An 18,654-nucleotide genomic window follows, 5' to 3' on the forward strand; every position below is an offset into this window, starting at 1 on the left:
AAACTGCAGAGGAAACTGTGAGTGCCATTAGCCAACAGATTGCTGGCCAGTTGAAGAATTCTAAACAAGAGCATAGGAGCTGTGGAGGCCATGATGGCAGCTGTTGGCTTGAAGGATGAGGTCCCAGATCCAGAGCCCAAGCCTGAGACCCTGGTAGATCTTTCAGAGGAGACTAAACCCAAAATGATTTTCTCCACTCCTAAAGCTCCTGAAGGCCTTGCCTACTTACCATCTGACCTGCCGTCGCACAAACCATCTCAGAAGCACTCCTCCACTGAGCCCTGTTGCTGCAGCAATAGCTGATGATGTTGCACCTTTTAGCGGTGGAGAGGGAGGAAATTCCCAGTCAATTTGATATTCGTGCACGCCCTGAGCGCAAGGAATTGTTGGCATGCATGAACCAGGATGCAGAACCACCAGCAGAAACCTCTGAAACTATGAAGTTAGTGTTGATCCCTCAACTCTAAACTTTGACCTTTGGTTGATCTGGGGGACATGGGACAGGGGGTGAGCACAGCTGTCAACACGATCAATGACCTTATATAAACCCATGGACATGCTAAAAGAATCAACTGCTAAAGGGACAATAGGTGCAAGGAGTCAGACCATGACAACAGCCAAGATAATGGCGAAGCATGCCTAAATCAATCCTTTTTATTGAAGTTTTAAAATATCCTGTATAACCACTGACAAATTGTGAGCTTGTAGGCATGAAATGGTTGAACTCTACATCTAAACACCAGTTCCAGCATAAACACAAGCCACTACCCAGCATTATTTTTCTTGTAGTCATGTAAGGAAAAAAAAAACAGGTTTAAAATGTTAAATGAGTAAAATAACCTTTTTATTTACTCTGTATGAATAAAGTACCATCACAGAAATGCAATAAGAACATGTTAAAACAATGATTGCAAGTGAGAAAATAAAATTAAACTGTTACAGACCTTAATGTCTAATCTCTAACCTGGTTGACTCTTTACAATTACAAAGGGCTTATCTATTTTTGTCTGGCAATTTGCTGGTGTAGCTGGAATAGGTTATTTATCCAAGTAGTGCAAATCATCAGCCTGTACAAAGTTTTAAATTAGCCAGACAATACAGCGGGGTTGATTTTAGGAATCAAGTGAAACAATGTCAAAAATTAAACATATAGGAAAGTATGTGAATTGTTCCAGTACACAAAGAAAGCTCTGCAGAACTTCAGAATATGCAGTAATGAGGTTTCCTGCTACTGTACTTGGATTTCTTTTAACTCAACACACACATTCTCATATACATGTAGGGGGAAGGGCCACATTCCTTCCAGAGAAAAAAGGTTTTCAGAAGTCACAAGGGAAATTCAGTTTTGGGGTACAAACTCTAGGACATAGCCTTAGAAGCCTCTGTCCCATATAAATCGCTCATTCCTCTATATCTAGTAAAGAATATGACTATTAGGTGAGATTCTCACAATGGCCAGTAAAGTTTAGAAGAAAGAGTAAGGACTGAAGCAATGAGATATTGACCACTGCCCAACACCCACCCCAAACATAAAAAGAAATTTGGAAAGAACTTTAATTCAAACAAAGTTCAACAAAACAAGTAATAAAGAAACTTGCATACATGTTCAAGATTTAAACTTAGAGTGACAGACTTCTACAATGGTCTGATGGCTGACTTGGGTGTTAATGTGTAAAACATTGTGCAGAATGCCAGTTTAACAAACTTTTGGGTCAGCAGAATCCAGTGTTGTAAGGTCTGGTGTCTGAGGTAAGCCCAGTTTTAGTTTTCTGCAAATATGAGGAGAGGAAAAAAGGTTTCAAAAAATAGCACATGGAAAAATGAGCGAATGGAAGAGATAATTATACATGTTCATTTCTCCTGACTGAGTTTTGGTGGACTTCAGCATGATGATAATACACCACCAGTACTGACCAGCGCTTGGACATTATTTTAAGAGACTGATCATCAAGTAGCAAACTACACTCGCTATAATAAGCTATTAATCAGTGTATTAAACAGATACACATCCTGTGAAACCCAGCTATATTTATCACCCATTTCTTAAGTAATAAAAACAAATATGTATGCTTATTAAATTCTAAGCTGGTCCCACTAGTTCAACAGATTATAGATAATGGTACTTTGTGGTTACTGTCTTACTTGTATTTTTTTGCCAAGTCTACATTAGTGCGTCCTTGCTGGAATGGATAAGCCCAAAGTATGGAATTCCAGGAGTGACCAAAACGTCTCACCCCATCTGTGAGGAAGGCCAGCTCATCTGCAGAGTAGTTCTTCCTTTCTCTGTGTCTGCCTGAAGACTGAAGGGAGAGGCAAGAAGTTACACAAATACACATGCACACAGTATCCATACACGCCTGACCAAAGATCCAAGGTTAGATTAGGGGTTTACTTAGAAATGAATTTCTCATGACAGCAGTAACCCAATTGACCTCTAGAATGTAACCACTGCAAAAAAAACAACAACAAAAAAACTTCTTACGTTGGGTTTGCTATCTCTGTGGACTGCTTTCTGGAGACTGACATTTTTCTTGTCCATGTTTGAGCCTAAGGAGGAGGGGACAAAGAAGGATGGTGCAGTGAAGATAAACAGAACTACCTCATTAACATTCAACATTTGAGGGAAGCATGAGAGATGTGCTACAGCTGTATTAATACAGTGCAGACATGGCTTGATCCTTAAAATAACAGACTTCAAACTGATAAAGCAGTCAGCACACAAAAACACTACACCTAGCAACACATGTGGCTAAATTGGTTTTGCTCTGTGCAATCCGTGTGGATTTTGATTAATTTTATATCCCATATAAAACAAAGGGATGTGTCCACAAAGTGAAGGTAAGTTGGTGACTGAGTATACATCATGTCAAATGTCTGACCACTTCCTGTTTCCTAATAACTGTGGTCTATGTTGTAATGCAGACTACCTCCACAATAAATGCAAGAAGAGGTTAAATCCTACTGGTACTCATTTAGCTTAATCATACATAGACTTTGTCCGATTTATCCAAAACCACATACAAGCTCTTTCCATTACTATCCTACAGAGTTCCATATTCTTTGTCTCTTTCTCCATTATTGCTCCTTCTATAACATTGTCATTTTTATCAGTCCATCAGATGTTTCTCATATTCACCCTCTACATTCTCCTTACAAATCATTACCCAGTCCTTCTTCTCACACACATGCTTTTGTGTCTCTCTCCCCATATTGGTTGTAATTTAGTTTGTAATATATAAAATGTTCATCTCTCCCCAAATTTTCACAGAACTATACAGACATCAACTACAACAAAAATACTTAAACACACCCAATAACGGGGGGGGGGGGGGGGGGGGGGGGGGAATCTTCTCTTACCCTTTGTTTCACATGGTCTCTTCAGTGGAGTGAGATTTATGACTGGACATTAAGAAGGAGCATAGAGAGAAGGAACATTAAGGCAGGAAAGAAAAGATGACTGATGAATAAAACATTTAGAGCAAAGCAGATGGATACATTCACCCATAGCTACACTACATGTGAAAAAATTACTTTCTGGCACAGAACCAAAACAGCTCCCTTCCCTCAGATGATGTGTAGTAATGGTGCAAAGTAGAGAACTGGTATGCCTCTTACATCTCACAGTGTCTAACTGGTTCAGTCCCTCCCTGTTCCCCTCTGTCCCCTTCTTCTTCATACAGTTTGAATATTTGGAACAAGTTTGAAAACACTGAGATATGCTGGCTGCATTGTGGCCCATGCTGGCATCACTGCACATGGGCACGACCCCACTGCACCGCAGACTTCTCTTCAGATGCCCCTCGGCCTTCTGCAGCATCCGGTGGAACTGGCACAAGCACCTGCAGAGGCGCAGTACGGCACCTACCGAACGGCTGTCCACCTCGTCCACTCCAATCACACAACCTGAGCCATGCAGCCAACAGAGAGAGGCCTGCCTTAGACAGCACGGTGCATGAAGCAGAAAGGACCCAGGAAGCCCATGACCAAGCATGAAAGAATCAAAGGTTCTAAAAAGCTTTCTAAGGGCAGTTTAAAAATGGTTACTTTGTCTTAAGGCATTAATTAGCATTAGTGAGCGGTATATAGAACCACACACCTGCACAGCGTAACTGCCTGTCTTTGGAGGCAGCTGGAATGGCGAGGATTCTCTCAATCTCACTATCCAACAGCTCCGAGCACAGAGACAACTCATCTGATCAGAAAGCACATGTACAGATTCAGACAAACTACCCTCTTAATTTCATTACATAAAACATCTTTGAAGAGATTTGTGTAAGGACAGGCTACTGTTTGTTTTTTCTCTCTATTGTGTTCTTAGCCATGGTGTATGTTGTATACCCTCAGAGAGAGTCTGTTGCTGCTGGCTTCTCTTCATGGGAGCAGGATGTTTGAAAATATGCGGGCTGTAACCCAACAAAAACAGAACAGAGAAATGTCACAGCAGTGACGAGGCAAGCTCCAGTGACTATCTTTGAGTTACCTAAGAATGAACTGTAGAGCCCAATTAATTTTTCCATAATTAATGAGTTGTATGTGGACCTTTAGCCTGACAGTTGGCCTTAAATTTCTGGACTGGAGTGGTTTTGTAATTTTGACTTTAAGCACCAGTTTTCTGCGCAGTAGCTCTGTTCACGAATAAAGGAAAGTGATTTAGGCTGCTTTAATGTTATTTAACACTCTTACCTATGCAAGTCTCTGTCACCTTCCATTGGGGGCTTGCGGAGTTTGGCTCTGTTTGGGTTTCCATTAATCCAATCATTTGTGCCCATGCTTCTGTTGAAGTGGGCTTTCATCTTCACTATCCCTTCTCCTCTTTCATCCCTTTCCATTTTTTCCCTCTCTCTCTTTTTTATCTCTTCATCTCTCAGCATTGGGAAGTCAGTGTTGTTTTCTGATCCTACTCTCCCATTCTTGTTTTGCTGTGGTTCCCCCTCTCTTTTTTCAGGATTCAATGACTTGTCAAAATCTCTCAAAATCTGTCTCTGAAACTGCTGCTGCAAACACACACACCCACACAAAAAGCAAATTAATGAAAGGACAGTAGGTCTCACTGATGATCCTGCGTGAAAAGATATTTTGTAAATAAAGTCTTGGTTTAAATCATTTTTCATTTGTTAAAATTGGCTCTGTAGTTTGTTGGTTTTGCATTCTTTGGGTTGTGAGTGGCTGAGCCGGAGATTGTGAAGAAGTTGTGGATGTGTGCAGAATATTTTCTCGGCCCGACTCCTCCTCATATAGCCGGTTTCGACCCTTCACCTTTCGCACCACTGAGCCCTCCCACAATTCCTCTCTGCATTCCACAGACCTCAACAGAACTGGCTGTGGGTGCCAATCAGAGGAATTTTCTGCATCCTTTTCTAACTCCTCCCCAATCTGAGAAACGCACACGCACACGGACGGACACACACGGACACGGACACGTTCTCCAACAGTAGTGCGAAATATCAAACATTGTCAGTGTCACAAGATCCCACATAGCGGGACACCGACCAACTGTCGTTTTTCCAGGCGCTGAATCCTCTGTAGTATTTCACGTGCTGACTCCCAATGTCTCTGCAGGACACAGTCCTTATCCTGATGTGATACATCTCTGCCCAGTGAATCCGCTGGAGAGAGGGGCAGAGCGAGACAGAGAATCTAATTATTTACTACAGATCCTCCTGCAAAAATACTTGGCTGAAAACAAGTCAAACATATCAGTAAAGCTCAGAGGGGTCAAGTCATTTGCTGATGTTTAACAAACAACAAAATAGACAATAAAGTAATATTGTAATATACTTTAATAATTATTATATATAACTCACTGATCTTTTTACAGGTTTGTAACACAAAAGTGACTGCCTTTCTGACTTCCTCATCATTCGTTTCAGTCAGTAGAGAGATCATTAAAGACAGTCCACCACCCAGCAATAACTGGGACTGATGCGCCACTAGAGAAACAAAGATAAAAAAATGTAAAGGTTTTATGAATTTCTTCACAAAATTCAACAGTAACCACAGAAATCTATGCCCACACAGATGTCCACATACTCACCACATGCACTGGTGCAGTGTCCCAGTGTCATTACCACCACTAGCTGGTCTTGTGGACTGAGATTAGGCACGGACAGCAGAAGCAGGAGGTGTGGAACCAACCGCAACTTGGACAGAACAGGTGCTAATGCCTCTGAGAAAACGAGTGAAATACATCTCCTGCTTTAGCGTGCTTATCTTTCAATTTGTCACTGTGTGTGTATGCTTTACCATTGTCAGCTATACAGGCAGACAGCGTTCTGGTGATTGTAGTAGCGAGCTTGCAGGCCACAATGTCGTCTTTGCAGTGAGGGACCAAACTGGCTAAAGAGTCTGAGAGTGTGACCAGTCCTCCAAGCGATGCAAAATACTCTTGAGCACACACTGAAGCATAAACACATACACAGGTGCCTTAGAATAATGTTTTAATGTGTGGTCAATAAACCAACATTTGAAACAATCAGTAACAATGACACTTTGACTGCATTGCCTGATGCTCCAGTCAACATAGAGGATACTCACTGTTATTGGCCACAGCCATGCCAATGAAAGAGCAAATGGGTTGTGCCAGTTCCTGTCTGGACACAGATACCTGTACCAGCCACACTCTCACCAAGGGGAACACACACATGCATGCACGCTGGTTCTCCTCTAGCGCACACACACACACAGCAGGAAAATAAAGTGCAAATGTGGGTGTTCTGCACCTTGTATGCGTATAAGCCCATGTTCTGCGCTGATAAAAGTGATGTCAGGGTTCCTGTCCCGAGTTAATATCCCTGCCTCTAAGCAGTCCTATTGCACATATTAGGTTCCATTACATCAGTAGCCCTGACGTAGGACACTGTATGTGTTTATACCGTTCTGTGGGTTGTTGACACAGCCGCAGAGCGCACTGGACACTGAAGCCCACAGCTGCAATACCTCTCTAGGTCCTCCTGAATCTGGAAAATTATCACTAACAACATATACAGAGAACAGACTAGCCAATAACTAACCAATATATATATGAATATATAACTCAAGCTCACACATACACACATTTCCTTTATTTGGTTAATTGTCAGAACAAAAATTATTAAAATAAAACTAGCAATAGTTTACACTACCTCCACCTTTTCTGTGGCTCAAGTTCATTAAAATAAGTATGCAAGTCCTGTTATTTGAGTTAAAATCTATTGCCAAAATTAATTTTAACAAAAACAAAAATTTATACATTTTCACTTTTCATCTAAAAGATCTGGAATAAGAGCATCAGGCAGTGAAAAGCAGTGAATGATGTCCAAGGTTCAGTACCTGAACAAATTGAGCAGAATATCAATGCATCCAGTAGCCTGAGCAAAGCTCTGCCCTTGTCCTAAAACAGAAAAGCAGGTCAATTTCAAGCAATCCATCAAGTCTGCTAGAATTATCAGCATTAAACGAGAAGTGAAGCCAGTGGGAATTAGTATGGTTAGACATTTGGAATTACTGGAATGGCAAATCGAGAAGCACCCAAAACAAAATCCATCTATGGAGAATTAGCTTCCATCCTGTCTGATTACATGAGAAATGGCTACTTAAAATCCTCATCATGATGTGGCTGAGCATGATGCAACATGGAAGTGAACCTTACTGTTGTTGGAAACCAACACAGACAGCATGTACACTGCCACCCTTTTCCGGTTATGGGACACTTCATGTTTCAGGCAATCCATCAAGTCATGGAATATCTCCTCCCTGCAGAGGGTCTGTTTACAGATCTCTACAACAGGGGAGGCAATCACCCTTCAGCTCTATAATCAGAGATGCAATTATAGCCCTAATCTGTTACTCTGAATCTATAAAAAATTAAACATCTTCCATTAAAATGCAAAACGAATGCTGAAAGAACATTAATAAGCACACACCGTTAAATTCAGCCAAGGAGCCAAGTGCAAAAAGAGCTGTTTCTTTAACCTCAGAGTAATGACTGGAGCTGAAGAGGTTATAGATGAATGTCACACCTCCAATCTCTTTGAAGAACTCAACATACTGACCTGCTAAATTCATAAGAAATATATAACAGTACAAAACAGGTTTGCTGTCTGACTGTGTGAATGATATAATTGGACATTGTGTGACTGCTTTCAAACTGACCATCCTGTTGACAGATTGATATGATGGTAAGTAGAGCTTGTTTCTGTGAGTCTGGACATTTCATCTGATACTTCAGACACTCAAGTAATAAGTGGAGATCAGTCTTGATTGCTGAAAACATTGATTAGATATTTAAATATATTACATTTACATATGAATTAATACACATATTCAAGTAATTGGATATGCTTGTTGAGAAAAAATTATATTTTCAAATACTGTAATCACAGTCATCTTGCCTTGTACTGCACTGTGAATTTTACCAGGCATATTTAACCCCTGCCATGCCATTATGTGATTTGCAGGTATAAAATATTTTTCTACAAGGGTTTTAGAGTTTAAAATGCATCTATCTACATTTTAAAAAGAGAATTCTCCATTAAAGGTTTTCTGACTTTGACTGTTTTGATTTAGAAAAATGTACAATAGATTGGTCTTTCAATCACTATTGAATTGTGGCTGTCAGTTGTCAAGAGCTAAGGAAGGGAAGCCAACTCAGTGTATACTATCTGACCCGCCTGCCTTATAAATGATGTAATTACGGTTGAGCACAACACAATGCTGTCTCTGAGTAACCGACTTACCATTTAACATTTTCAACAGGGATTATATGTATTCCTGTCCTGTGGCTATAGCTGCTGAGAACAGAATCAAGTTAACGTTACATCATGATAAACGCGGGAGGTCTAAAGCCCAACTGACTTAAGAGTCAGCAGCTACACTCTCCGACGACGCTCCACCACCACTTATGCTAATTTACGTGAAGCTGGAGTGCTGTTCTTTGTAAACTAGGGCAGCTAAATTAAACAAACATTCTTATAAACTACTAACACAATTGCACTATGTTTAGGCTTGTTCAAGAACAATACTACACAAACTGGCGCGTTCAAAAACTTCAATTACATTTTGATAGCTAGTTGGCTATCTTAAGTTCGCTAGCTAGCAAGGTAGTTAGCAAACTAGCTAGCCAACATTATGTGTGGCATGTTTGGCCAGCGTCACCATACAAAGTGTTATGCTTTAACTAAGGTCATCTGATGTTTTAAAACACTTAAAACACATCTAACTTTACATTACACATCAATTCATACTACCCTATTTAGTCACAGTAACCTAACGTTAGCTAGCTAGTTATCTAGTCTTAGCCAATCATTCACCATTTAAAATAAATTTAGCCCCCCCATGAAAAAATAAATAAATCGCCTAACGCGAACTGCGCCTTAACTAAACCACTCGCTAAACACTGAGGACAGTTCACGCTAATGTGTCATCCAATATTCTCACCGTCACTCGCGTTTCGTCAGATATTTTCTTTGATACTGCGTTGACGCCAGATTTAACACAGTTAATCTGTAATCATTAGGAAAGGGTATCATTTGGATGCATATCAGGATAGTTACCGTTACTTAGGTTACTAACTAGCCAATTTAGCACTACCTTTTAAATTCTGAGTGTAACCGATATAAAGTCTCAATATACTACATTTCCCAGAGTGCTGTTAGAATAAAAACTACGCATGCTCATATGGGCCATAAACGAACTGCGAGATACACCCACCGGTTCCGGTGCAGATGTCTTTCGTGTGTATGGGTGCTTTACATGTTTTCTGTTTAACTTTTTTTTTTCTCATGAGCTGATTAAAATAGAACAAATGCGATTTTAGGAACGATATTTTACGGTATTGTTGAACACAATATTAGTTTAGTTATAGTTTAATGTCAGTGTTGCAAACTAGGCTGGTTAGTTAGGGTTGCTAGCTAACTTAGCTTGATAATAGTTAACCACGATGAGCTAGATAGCTTGGATGGCTAACGCTAACAACTACTTAATGTACCGAACTGTTATGTATATGGAAAAAGTAGGTACTCATAGGTAGTTATAGCTAGCTTGTTAACTATTTGCTCTAGATAGCTAGCAATAAAACCTTTAAAATGGAAGATTCTGTAAGAGGTCTTAAGCTTAAATTTTAGCTAGCAGCTAGTACACGTGAACTTTAGTAAATTACTCTAGAGTCCAAAATTCGTTGTGAATAAAAATTAAACAATCCCTATGTTTCATATGGGAGCAACCAGTGAGATACGGTTTCTTCTACTAACCCTTATACTCAGAATATTTACACAAATTATGTAAGCCCACTTTCCGTATGCGTCTCATCATAATCAAGTGAGGCATTTTTATAAATGTGGACTTTATTATTTAAGTGTAAATATTAACCTGCATGAAAGCTTTGAAGCCACCTGATGCGTTTCTGTGGTGTTTGTTGTTAGCAATTCATGTAGGTTGAGATCTTATTTCACATTTTATTTGAAGTAGGCTGATAAAGGTGTAAACTTTAGCTAGCTTCATTAATGGTTTGTGTTTTTCCTTGTGTAATTGTTGCAGATGTGGGAGTGGTAGCTCAGACACCTGTACATGGAGGCAGTTAACATGTGCACAAGACTCCTGTGCCATGTTGGCACTAGGCACCTGTCTGTCTGTTTCTCGACGAGCTGGTACACTCTTCCTTCCATATTCCGCCATTCTAACATCTCACTCTCCCAAGCCCAGGCTTATTCCTCTCGTGGAAGGAGGTCAGATAGTGACCCAATTAAAGGCAGGGAACATGAACTCTCTTCACCTGATCGTACACTGGACTTTCAGATGACCAGTTTGCAGATCAATTCAGTGCTGCGAGCTAATGAACAATCAGTACGTATTCCAGAATTCGATGGCCGTGGTGGCCTTAGCCCTGTGCTGAAGTTTGAGAGCAATCAGCTTGCAGCCAATTCTCCCCTAGAGGACAGACGCAGCAGTACCACATGCCTGCAGACTCGGGGTATGCTGTTTGGTGTTTTCGATGGCCATGGTGGTCACGCGTGTGCTCAGGCTGTTAGTGAGCGACTACCTTATTATATTGCTGTGGCTATGATGCCAGAGGCTAGCCTCGAGGACCTTGAGGCTGCCATGGAGATGATGCGGCCTGTACCTCCAATTCTTCAATGGTACAAGCACCACAACGACTTCAACTATCGAGAGTCTGCTGCTCTCTATGTGAATCACTTGCGCGTTTACTGGCAGGAGCTCCTTGCAAGCGAAGAGCACGGTAATGGTATGAGCCCTGACGAGGCACTTTGTTACGCTTTTCAGCGTCTGGACACGGACCTCTCCCTGGAGGCACAGGTCCCAATGGCCAGCGATCTCATGCGCAACACGGCTGTCCAGGCTGCCTTCACGGGTTGCACAGCCTGCCTTGCTCACGTGGGGCCAGAGGGCATATTTGTGGCAAATGCCGGCGATTGCCGAGCTGTGCTGGGTGTGCAGGAGAGCGATGGGAGTTGGAGTGCGCTGCCCCTTACAAAGGACCACAATGCCACCAACCAGGCAGAAGTGGAGCGGGTCCGTTCACAGCACCCAATGAGTGAGCACCAGACGCTCCTTGTGGATGACCGCCTCCTAGGGGTGCTGATGCCGCTGCGTGCTTTCGGGGATGTCCGCTTTAAGTGGAGCCGTGAGCTGCAGCAGAGTGTGTTGGAGAATGGAGGCTGTGACCTGGAGGCACTCAACCTCTATCAGTACTCTCCACCCCACTACCTCACTCCACCTTACCTCGAGGCCACACCAGAGGTCACCTACCACCGTCTACGGCCGCAGGACCACTTCCTAATCCTAGCCTCAGACGGCCTGTGGGACGAACTGGACAACGAGGAAGCTGTGAGGCTCGTGGCAGAACACTTAACAGGCATTCACCTGCAGGCGCCCCTCTCCACCAGCCAACAGCAACTTAGCTTGGGACAGATGCACCAGTTGTTGCTACGTAGACAAGCACGCGCAACACCCGCCCTTGATTTGAACTCTGCCACACACCTGATTCGCCATAGTCTCGGGACCAATGAGTATGGAGAAATGGATCAAGAGAGGCTGGCAGCTATGCTGGCCCTGCCAGATGACTTGGCACGTATGTATCGGGATGACATCACCGTCATAGTAGTTTATTTTAACTCTAGTCTAAACAAAACATCTTGTAATTAAGGTTAGATATGTGTACCATAATTACCGGTGATCATGTCAGTTTAGTCACTTAACATATGAAGACAGTCTCTAAAACATGTTAAATAATGTATTACAAAATATAATCCTAATCACTAATATTTCCTAATAACTTGTGTATGTGTATTCATTGTTTCTCAAAAATCCATAATTTTCATTTGGAAGAGTGTAAGGTTCTGTTTTATTCCAAGCATTATACATGACATAGTTGCAGCCAACTACTGTTGGTTTTTTTTTATTCCTCAAGTAAAACTCTTGTAATGTCCAAATGAGATTTACTGTGAAGAACAGCTGTCATATTACAATCATGTTTTTTCACATCCACTCTTAAGCAATTTTTATAGACCTTTATGGAGATTTAATTGCTGTATTCTTTGTATGTGTGAATTTAAGTTTGTGTTTTTTATAACCTTGATGAACAACATTCACTTTCCCTTCCCTTTTTTGCCTTCATCATCATTAATTTGTTTACTTCCCTGGATGTTTCCTAAGTTGTTTTCACATGGAATCACTGTATAAAATGTTTTCAGTCTAGTGACAACAAAGCATCAATCCATTGGTAAGTTTAAAGTTCATAGTTATTGTAAAATTCAGTGGTTCATAAGTCATGTTTATGTTGATGTACATATTGCATAATTTAAGGCCTACTGATGTATAATATTCTGTTACTTAATGCTGTGATGTATATCAGTTGGGATGAGGGAAGGTCTGTTTTGTTGGGGGCTTTTTAAATAGCCACAATATTTAAACACATGAAAAATAAATAAATACTGTATTTTCACTAAATTATTTAATTATAATAGTAACTTTCCTATGTTAATATGAACATTATTTTTTTGTAGTCTGTATTCTAGCCCCTTTGCCTTCTTTATTATTAAAAATGAAAATTGTATTATTTTAGTTGTATTTTTGGAGGGGGAGTGGGATGGGAAGGTGTCTGACTCATGTTTCAAACAATTCACTGTCCAAAGCCAGTTCTCTTGGATATCTGAGCAATTGGAGCAAAAACATCTTGCATTACTGTATAGAACTCTGTATCTCATACATTACATTAATTTCTCAATTGGTGACCATTCCTTGGAAGTGTAACGTTTGAATATTTTAAGAAATTAAATTTTTATTTCATGAATGGAATTTAGTTTATCTGGATTTACACATGTTTTAAAACATTTTAGACTTGAATGTACAATATAAATAAAGATTATTATACGTAGTAGTAATGCTATTGTTAATAGGAAGCAATAATTTTGCTTTCTGACATTCTATATCCAGACACAAACGAAGCACTGAGACACAGACGGCGTGACTTTAAATAGCCACATTTCAGCAAAAGCCTCCAGTGTGCATTTGATATTTTTCGCCAAACCGGCGTCACGCGCATGCGCCAAACACCCGCTGAAATTCAAATGTTTGAAGTAAACGGAAGAGCGTTAACAAAATAGATCTTGGTTAGTTAGTTCGTTACTGCCCCTGCTGTATTCGCCGAAGTAAGGAAAACGTAAAATAAAAGGCGAAATAATTTTATTCAGATAATAGGAAAGCACCGGTTTTATCTTGGCTGAGTGCGTTTCATTTTGTTTGCTCATGCCATTTCAGTAGCTAGTTAGCTAACGCTAGGTTAACTAAATTGTGTTTCGATAAGTACCACTGCAACATTGTTCCCTCCTAGCTGACATAAAATTGTCCTTTGACGCTCCGTTCCTTCTTCTCAGTAAGCCTCATTTGAAACATCACAGTCCAGTAGTAAAACACTGCAGAAAGAACAATCTCTAATGAAGCAGATGTGTCATACACTACCATGTTGGTCGAGCCTGAGACCGAGTTAGGAAGTCTGGTGTTTAAAAGTATTTGGTCATTGTAAATGATGCATGCCTGTTGAATGTATTTATATATCTGGCTACGGTGTGTGTTGAAGGTGAGGGAGAGTTTAAATCTCATTTGGAGTGTTTTAAGACTCCCACCCCAGAGAGCAGCCCTGTACCTTCCACATCCACCTCATGCAAGCTTTGTACACAACATGCAACAGCAACTACATGCTGCAGTGACCCCCAGCATCAAGGAGGTGTCCTGCATCCGCAAGGTGGGCATTTCCAAAAGCACTCTTTTAAAAAATCCTAAAGTGAAGTCGACTGCTCCAACTGTGTGTGCTAATAATGTTGTGTGTGTGCATGCGTGACCTGCTCAGGCTCGAGAGGATGAGTTGAAATTGCTCAGAGTTCAGCCTCTCTCAGAGAACATGTGGCTCAAGAGGAGCTTGTCTAATCCTTCACTTGCTGAGGTGCATACTCTTTACAAGCACATCGAACAGTTTCCTTTGTGCTATAATCTGTTATAAAAATGCAGACACAAAACCAGAAAAATACTAATGTTATTTAGTTTACATGTGACTTCATGGTAGAGTCATGTAAACTGAACTATGCACATTTTTGCCAGAGGTCTACTCTCCCAACCAGCTCTACTTGTGCTTTCCAGAGGACCAGAAAGATCCGTTGGCCTCCATTACAATTTCAGAATGTGAGTGCATGTGTGTTTGACACTGGTGATGTGCACAGGGCTCCTCTTTTTCTGAGGTTCACATGTTTAATCATATTCATTTTGAGCTCTGTTGAAACGCAGCCCTGTGTTTTTTTAATTGTGGTCCACAGCACAGTCAGTATCAACTGCAATTTTTATTTATTTATGTAATTAGTTAATTAATAGAGTAATTGTTTGCATTACTTTACTGTTATTGTTATTGCTGCCTAAGCTTCAGCAGTGTGAATGAGGCTGTGGAAGACCTTAGTGGAGAGATGCGACCCTCTTGCTCAGAGGTTTGTCCTCCAGGTAAACCCAATTGTACTCCAGATATTTTGTTACCTGAAACTAATAATAAAGAAGAAATATTGCCACTGATGGGGTGCAGGGATTTTAAATTCTGAGAACAACATACGGACATATTCTTTTAATCTATTGTTATTTTAATCTGTTGCCGTCATAGAAGCAGTGGTGCACTGTAAGGAAGAAATGAGCACCTCTGCCTTAATTGACAAGATGTTTGAAGACGTCTTACAGGCTGCTGACAAAGAAGAGGAAGCAGAGAAAAGGAAGGAGGAGACAAGAGGGAATGAAAGCAGCCTGTCTCAGACCATAAAGGGAGAGGAAACGGACATGGTCACAGCAGAAACACAGCCGAAGGAGGAATCTCTAGCTTCTAGCTGTGAAGGGGGTGAAGTGAACACAGAAGCAGCTCTACACAGTGGTTCTGTGATATTAGAGCATGTGAAGTCCAGTGAAGTAGAGGAAATAGATGAAGTGTCTGCCTGTGCTGACCACAGGGAGAGGGGAAGGGAGATTACAGAAGAGGGCAGCTCCATGTGTAGTAAGGAAGACTTCCTGATCCTCCCACCTAGCTGTGTTCTCTCCCCTCTCGGCAAATCTATGGAGGCTGTTATACTGTTGGTAAAGCAGTGCAATTGCTCATGTTTATAGTTTTTTGTTGTTTTTTAAGATCTAAAAGCAGTGTGGTTGAGAAACATGTATCTTCTGAACTTTTGATATGATTATTTTACTTGCCCTACAGTTTAATTCACAAGTCACCACTGCTTCCTCACCCAGGGTGCAGTATGTGTCTCCAGAGGAGATGACACCCCCCCCCCGCTTCACTTCTGTACATGTAAGGTCATGGTTTCAGGTAATGGTTAGTTTCCCCTTTTGGGTACTTTAACATTAGTGGCTTTGGAGTGGTGGTTTGTTTTGAGTGTTTGAACATTTGATTATTGCTTCTGAGAAATGGTTGGAGTGTAATTATAGTTATGTTTGTCAACAGTATTGATGCATACCGTTCTCAGAGTAAGAACAGTCACCTGGCCTCTCAGCCAAGCTGCAGACCATCATCAATCAGACTCTACAGGCGCTGAGCTGTTGCAGTGACGCAGGGAACCTTTGCCGTTCTCTTGAAGAGGCTGAAGCTGAGAAGCTCCTGCTCATTTCCAGTGGTCAGATCCCTATTCCTTTCCCAGCAGGAAACATGCTATATTGCCACTGCCTGCCACAGTTTGCTGTGCTGTTAACACATTGCCTGTGTTGCAGGTGATAAGCACACCGCCCTGCTGGCAGAGATCAGCAGACTGCAGGAGGGAGCTGAAGCAGATGCAGACCCCCACGCTGGTGTATTGCAGCTGTGCAGAGGCACCATCAGCGTCAGCAGTGTCCAGCTGCCCATCAAAGTGGAGTTTGTGTGCTCTGCCCGCACAGGTGAGCTCAGCTGGCTAATGGGAAGGCGACGTGGATGAAGCAGGCCATGGTCTAAGTGTACAGGGACGCTCATGGGATGTCTCTGCAGGACGCCCTGCTCACTACTTTCTATCCTGCTTCAATTATGGCACCTGTAACATCATTGCCACCCCTTTCTTAGCTTTTTAAAGCAGCTTTTTAGAAGAAAAGAAAATTAAAAAATGAAAGTTCATGGTTTTCATTTTTGGGTGAAAAATCTGAAAAGTGAATTGATGAGGTTTAAATGACTGTATCTAATTACTTTATTCCATATTACTCTGTCCAATTTAACCTATCACCAAAAGTGCTAACTCAGCATCTATATGATATGTGTTTGATCACGAAAAAGGTTGTCACAAGTTCTATTTTTGGAATATTTTGAAATCCTTGTGTTTTATGCTGCTTTGTAGACAAAACATTCGCATGTGTGGCTCTTTGTGAGAAGAGTAATTTTAACATTTTACGGTAGTGTGTGTCTTGTAGTCCCATGGTGCAGCTAATCCCTGCACTGCAAGTCTCCAGCAGCACTGCAGCTCCACTATATCATAAGTATTTATACATTTATACAGCACATGCAGAAATGGTGTGGTCTGTTGTCTAATCACATTTTTGCATTTAATTCTTTATAGAAATCCAACCCCTCTTCTTCCTGTAAGTATTGCTTTCCCTATTAATGCATGTTCACGGTTTAATTTATCTGTAGCTACAGGTTTCTGGTCTGTGTTGTCCTCCTCTTCACAACTGGTCCACCTCTTCTAAGCTCTCACTGGTCTAGCAACTTCTATTTAGTGGGTTCCTACAAGATCACCCTGGCCTTACTGGGACAGGGCAACAGGTTCCCACTGGAGAAGGTGCAATTATTTCAGCAGTCTTGCTGTCTGGATGTGGAGTGAAGTGTGTGGAGAGCATGCTGCCCTCTCTGTTAGGTGTGTTGCACAGTGGTGGTCTTTCTGGTGATGTAACTCTGCCCTGTCTTTCTTTGTGCTCTGTTTTGTTTCCAATGGAGATGAAGTTTGACAGCAAAGTCAGGTGGCTCCTTGCAGATGAATTTCAGGAAAATGTTGCACCCTGTCTCTTTCACCCTTCTCTCTGTGCACTTTTTCATCGGGGGGCATTGATATTAGTTGTGTGTGCTTTGTAGAAGAGTCAGTTCCAATAATATATGAATGTGAATGCTTTTGAATAAATGAACTCTGTAGTTTACATGAGTAGATGTATTTTTTAAGTTTTAACTCTGTTCTTATTTGTAATTTCTGGTGGTTTACTGGTTGTCTGTATTGTAGGTGCCCTTCCTGTCTCCCCTGGAGGGTCACATCTACCTGCGGCTGCACAGTGAGAGCCATTCTAATGTCTAGCACCAAGGCTTTCTGGTGTGTGTAAGATGGTATTTATTATAATATCGGATTCACATGGAAAGGTCTTGTACCATAAATTCCTGGCTTTGCTTGGAATATTGAATGAGTGTTTATTGCTTCTAACAGTAATAACATTTAGACAATGTTTGAAGATGTAAGTGGTTTTGGAGCATGGCAGCGTCTGTTCTTCAGGCTAGAAGGTGCTCTCATCTTGTATTGAAATAACCCCAATGAAATGGGCAGCAAGGTGAGAAACGGCACTGCTTTGACAACACAGAACTAAAACACTAAAAACCCACATGTAGTTGGAATTCAGAGTAGTCCTCGCTCCGTTTATTTTTGTGCATGTGCGTGATTGCTTTAATATATATACATTTTTTTTTAATTGTTTATTTGTTTTCAGCCAGCAACGGGCAGGATCTATATGCGTTGCTTTGATAGCATGAGGCCTGTGCAGAGGGAGAACACACCCTCATACCTTTTGAACTGGTGAACACTTGGACCCTGAAACAAGACAACAGCCACAACCTGAACAAGACATTCTGTTATGAACTTGCATCACTATGTTTTAGGCACCAGTTCCTTCTCACTGTAATCAAGGTTTGAGTGTGGTCCTTACTAGTGTATTGTTTTTTGAAGGAGCTGGTTCTCGGGAGGATACATGGGGAAAAGTGGGCAGATTGGATGGAGAAGCTGAGCCAGGTGCTGCTAGACTTCCACACATGGAGTCAGCAGCCTGCGTCCAGCAAGAGTGATCAAGCTAATAGTTTCTCCAACACTAGAGCTTCCTCCGAGAGTGTCTTGTTATGCATCACTCTTATATATGCTGGGACCAAACATCTAACATTTTATCTTGTAATAAAGAATAAAATAAAGTTTCATGTTTTGCATA

General features: G+C 41.2%; 2 protein-coding genes and 1 long non-coding RNA gene across 10 annotated transcripts; 2 read left to right on the forward strand and 1 right to left on the reverse strand.

The window, feature by feature from the left end:
- Nucleotides 1–822: 822 nt before the first annotated feature.
- On the reverse strand, nucleotides 823–8,251 carry terb1 (telomere repeat binding bouquet formation protein 1). The gene is made up of 19 exons (XM_035525445.1): nucleotides 8,131–8,251; nucleotides 7,902–8,030; nucleotides 7,628–7,756; nucleotides 7,309–7,369; nucleotides 6,873–6,970; nucleotides 6,535–6,663; nucleotides 6,244–6,396; nucleotides 6,035–6,166; nucleotides 5,805–5,930; nucleotides 5,491–5,606; nucleotides 5,225–5,373; nucleotides 4,684–5,106; nucleotides 4,339–4,403; nucleotides 4,097–4,192; nucleotides 3,616–3,903; nucleotides 3,358–3,399; nucleotides 2,483–2,547; nucleotides 2,143–2,300; nucleotides 823–1,769 (listed from the first exon to the last, which is right to left on the reverse strand). Exons 1-19 carry the CDS (start codon nucleotides 8,249–8,251, stop codon nucleotides 1,697–1,699), a joined length of 2,553 nt encoding a protein of 850 aa, XP_035381338.1. The 3' UTR covers nucleotides 823–1,696.
- Nucleotides 8,252–9,663: 1,412 nt separating this feature from the next.
- pdp2 (putative pyruvate dehydrogenase phosphatase isoenzyme 2) lies at nucleotides 9,664–13,293 on the forward strand. Of its 5 annotated transcripts, none has more exons than XM_027015156.2 (2): nucleotides 9,664–9,714; nucleotides 10,513–13,293. In XM_027015156.2, exon 2 carries the CDS (start codon nucleotides 10,543–10,545, stop codon nucleotides 12,136–12,138), a length of 1,596 nt encoding a protein of 531 aa, XP_026870957.2. In that variant the 5' UTR covers nucleotides 9,664–9,714; nucleotides 10,513–10,542; the 3' UTR covers nucleotides 12,139–13,293. The 5 variants fall into 5 exon arrangements, with proteins under 5 accessions (XP_026870957.2, XP_026870960.2, XP_026870955.2 ...); XM_027015159.2 differs by having other exon boundaries at nucleotides 9,689–9,710; XM_027015154.2 differs by having other exon boundaries at nucleotides 9,695–10,256.
- A 1,853-nt stretch (nucleotides 13,294–15,146) lies between these two features.
- Nucleotides 15,147–18,654, forward strand: LOC113580537. 4 transcript variants are annotated; one of them, XR_004775951.1, is made up of 8 exons: nucleotides 15,147–15,594; nucleotides 15,751–15,826; nucleotides 15,962–16,130; nucleotides 16,225–16,389; nucleotides 17,037–17,058; nucleotides 17,691–17,777; nucleotides 17,889–18,009; nucleotides 18,166–18,654. It is a non-coding gene; the product is annotated as an uncharacterized LOC113580537 (long non-coding RNA). The 4 variants fall into 4 exon arrangements; XR_004775950.1 differs by having other exon boundaries at nucleotides 17,691–18,009; XR_004775953.1 differs by having other exon boundaries at nucleotides 15,984–16,130; nucleotides 17,691–18,009.

The sequence above is a fragment of the Electrophorus electricus genome, chromosome 4 (assembly GCF_013358815.1).
Source record: "Electrophorus electricus isolate fEleEle1 chromosome 4, fEleEle1.pri, whole genome shotgun sequence".
Taxonomy (NCBI): Eukaryota; Metazoa; Chordata; class Actinopteri; order Gymnotiformes; family Gymnotidae; genus Electrophorus; species Electrophorus electricus.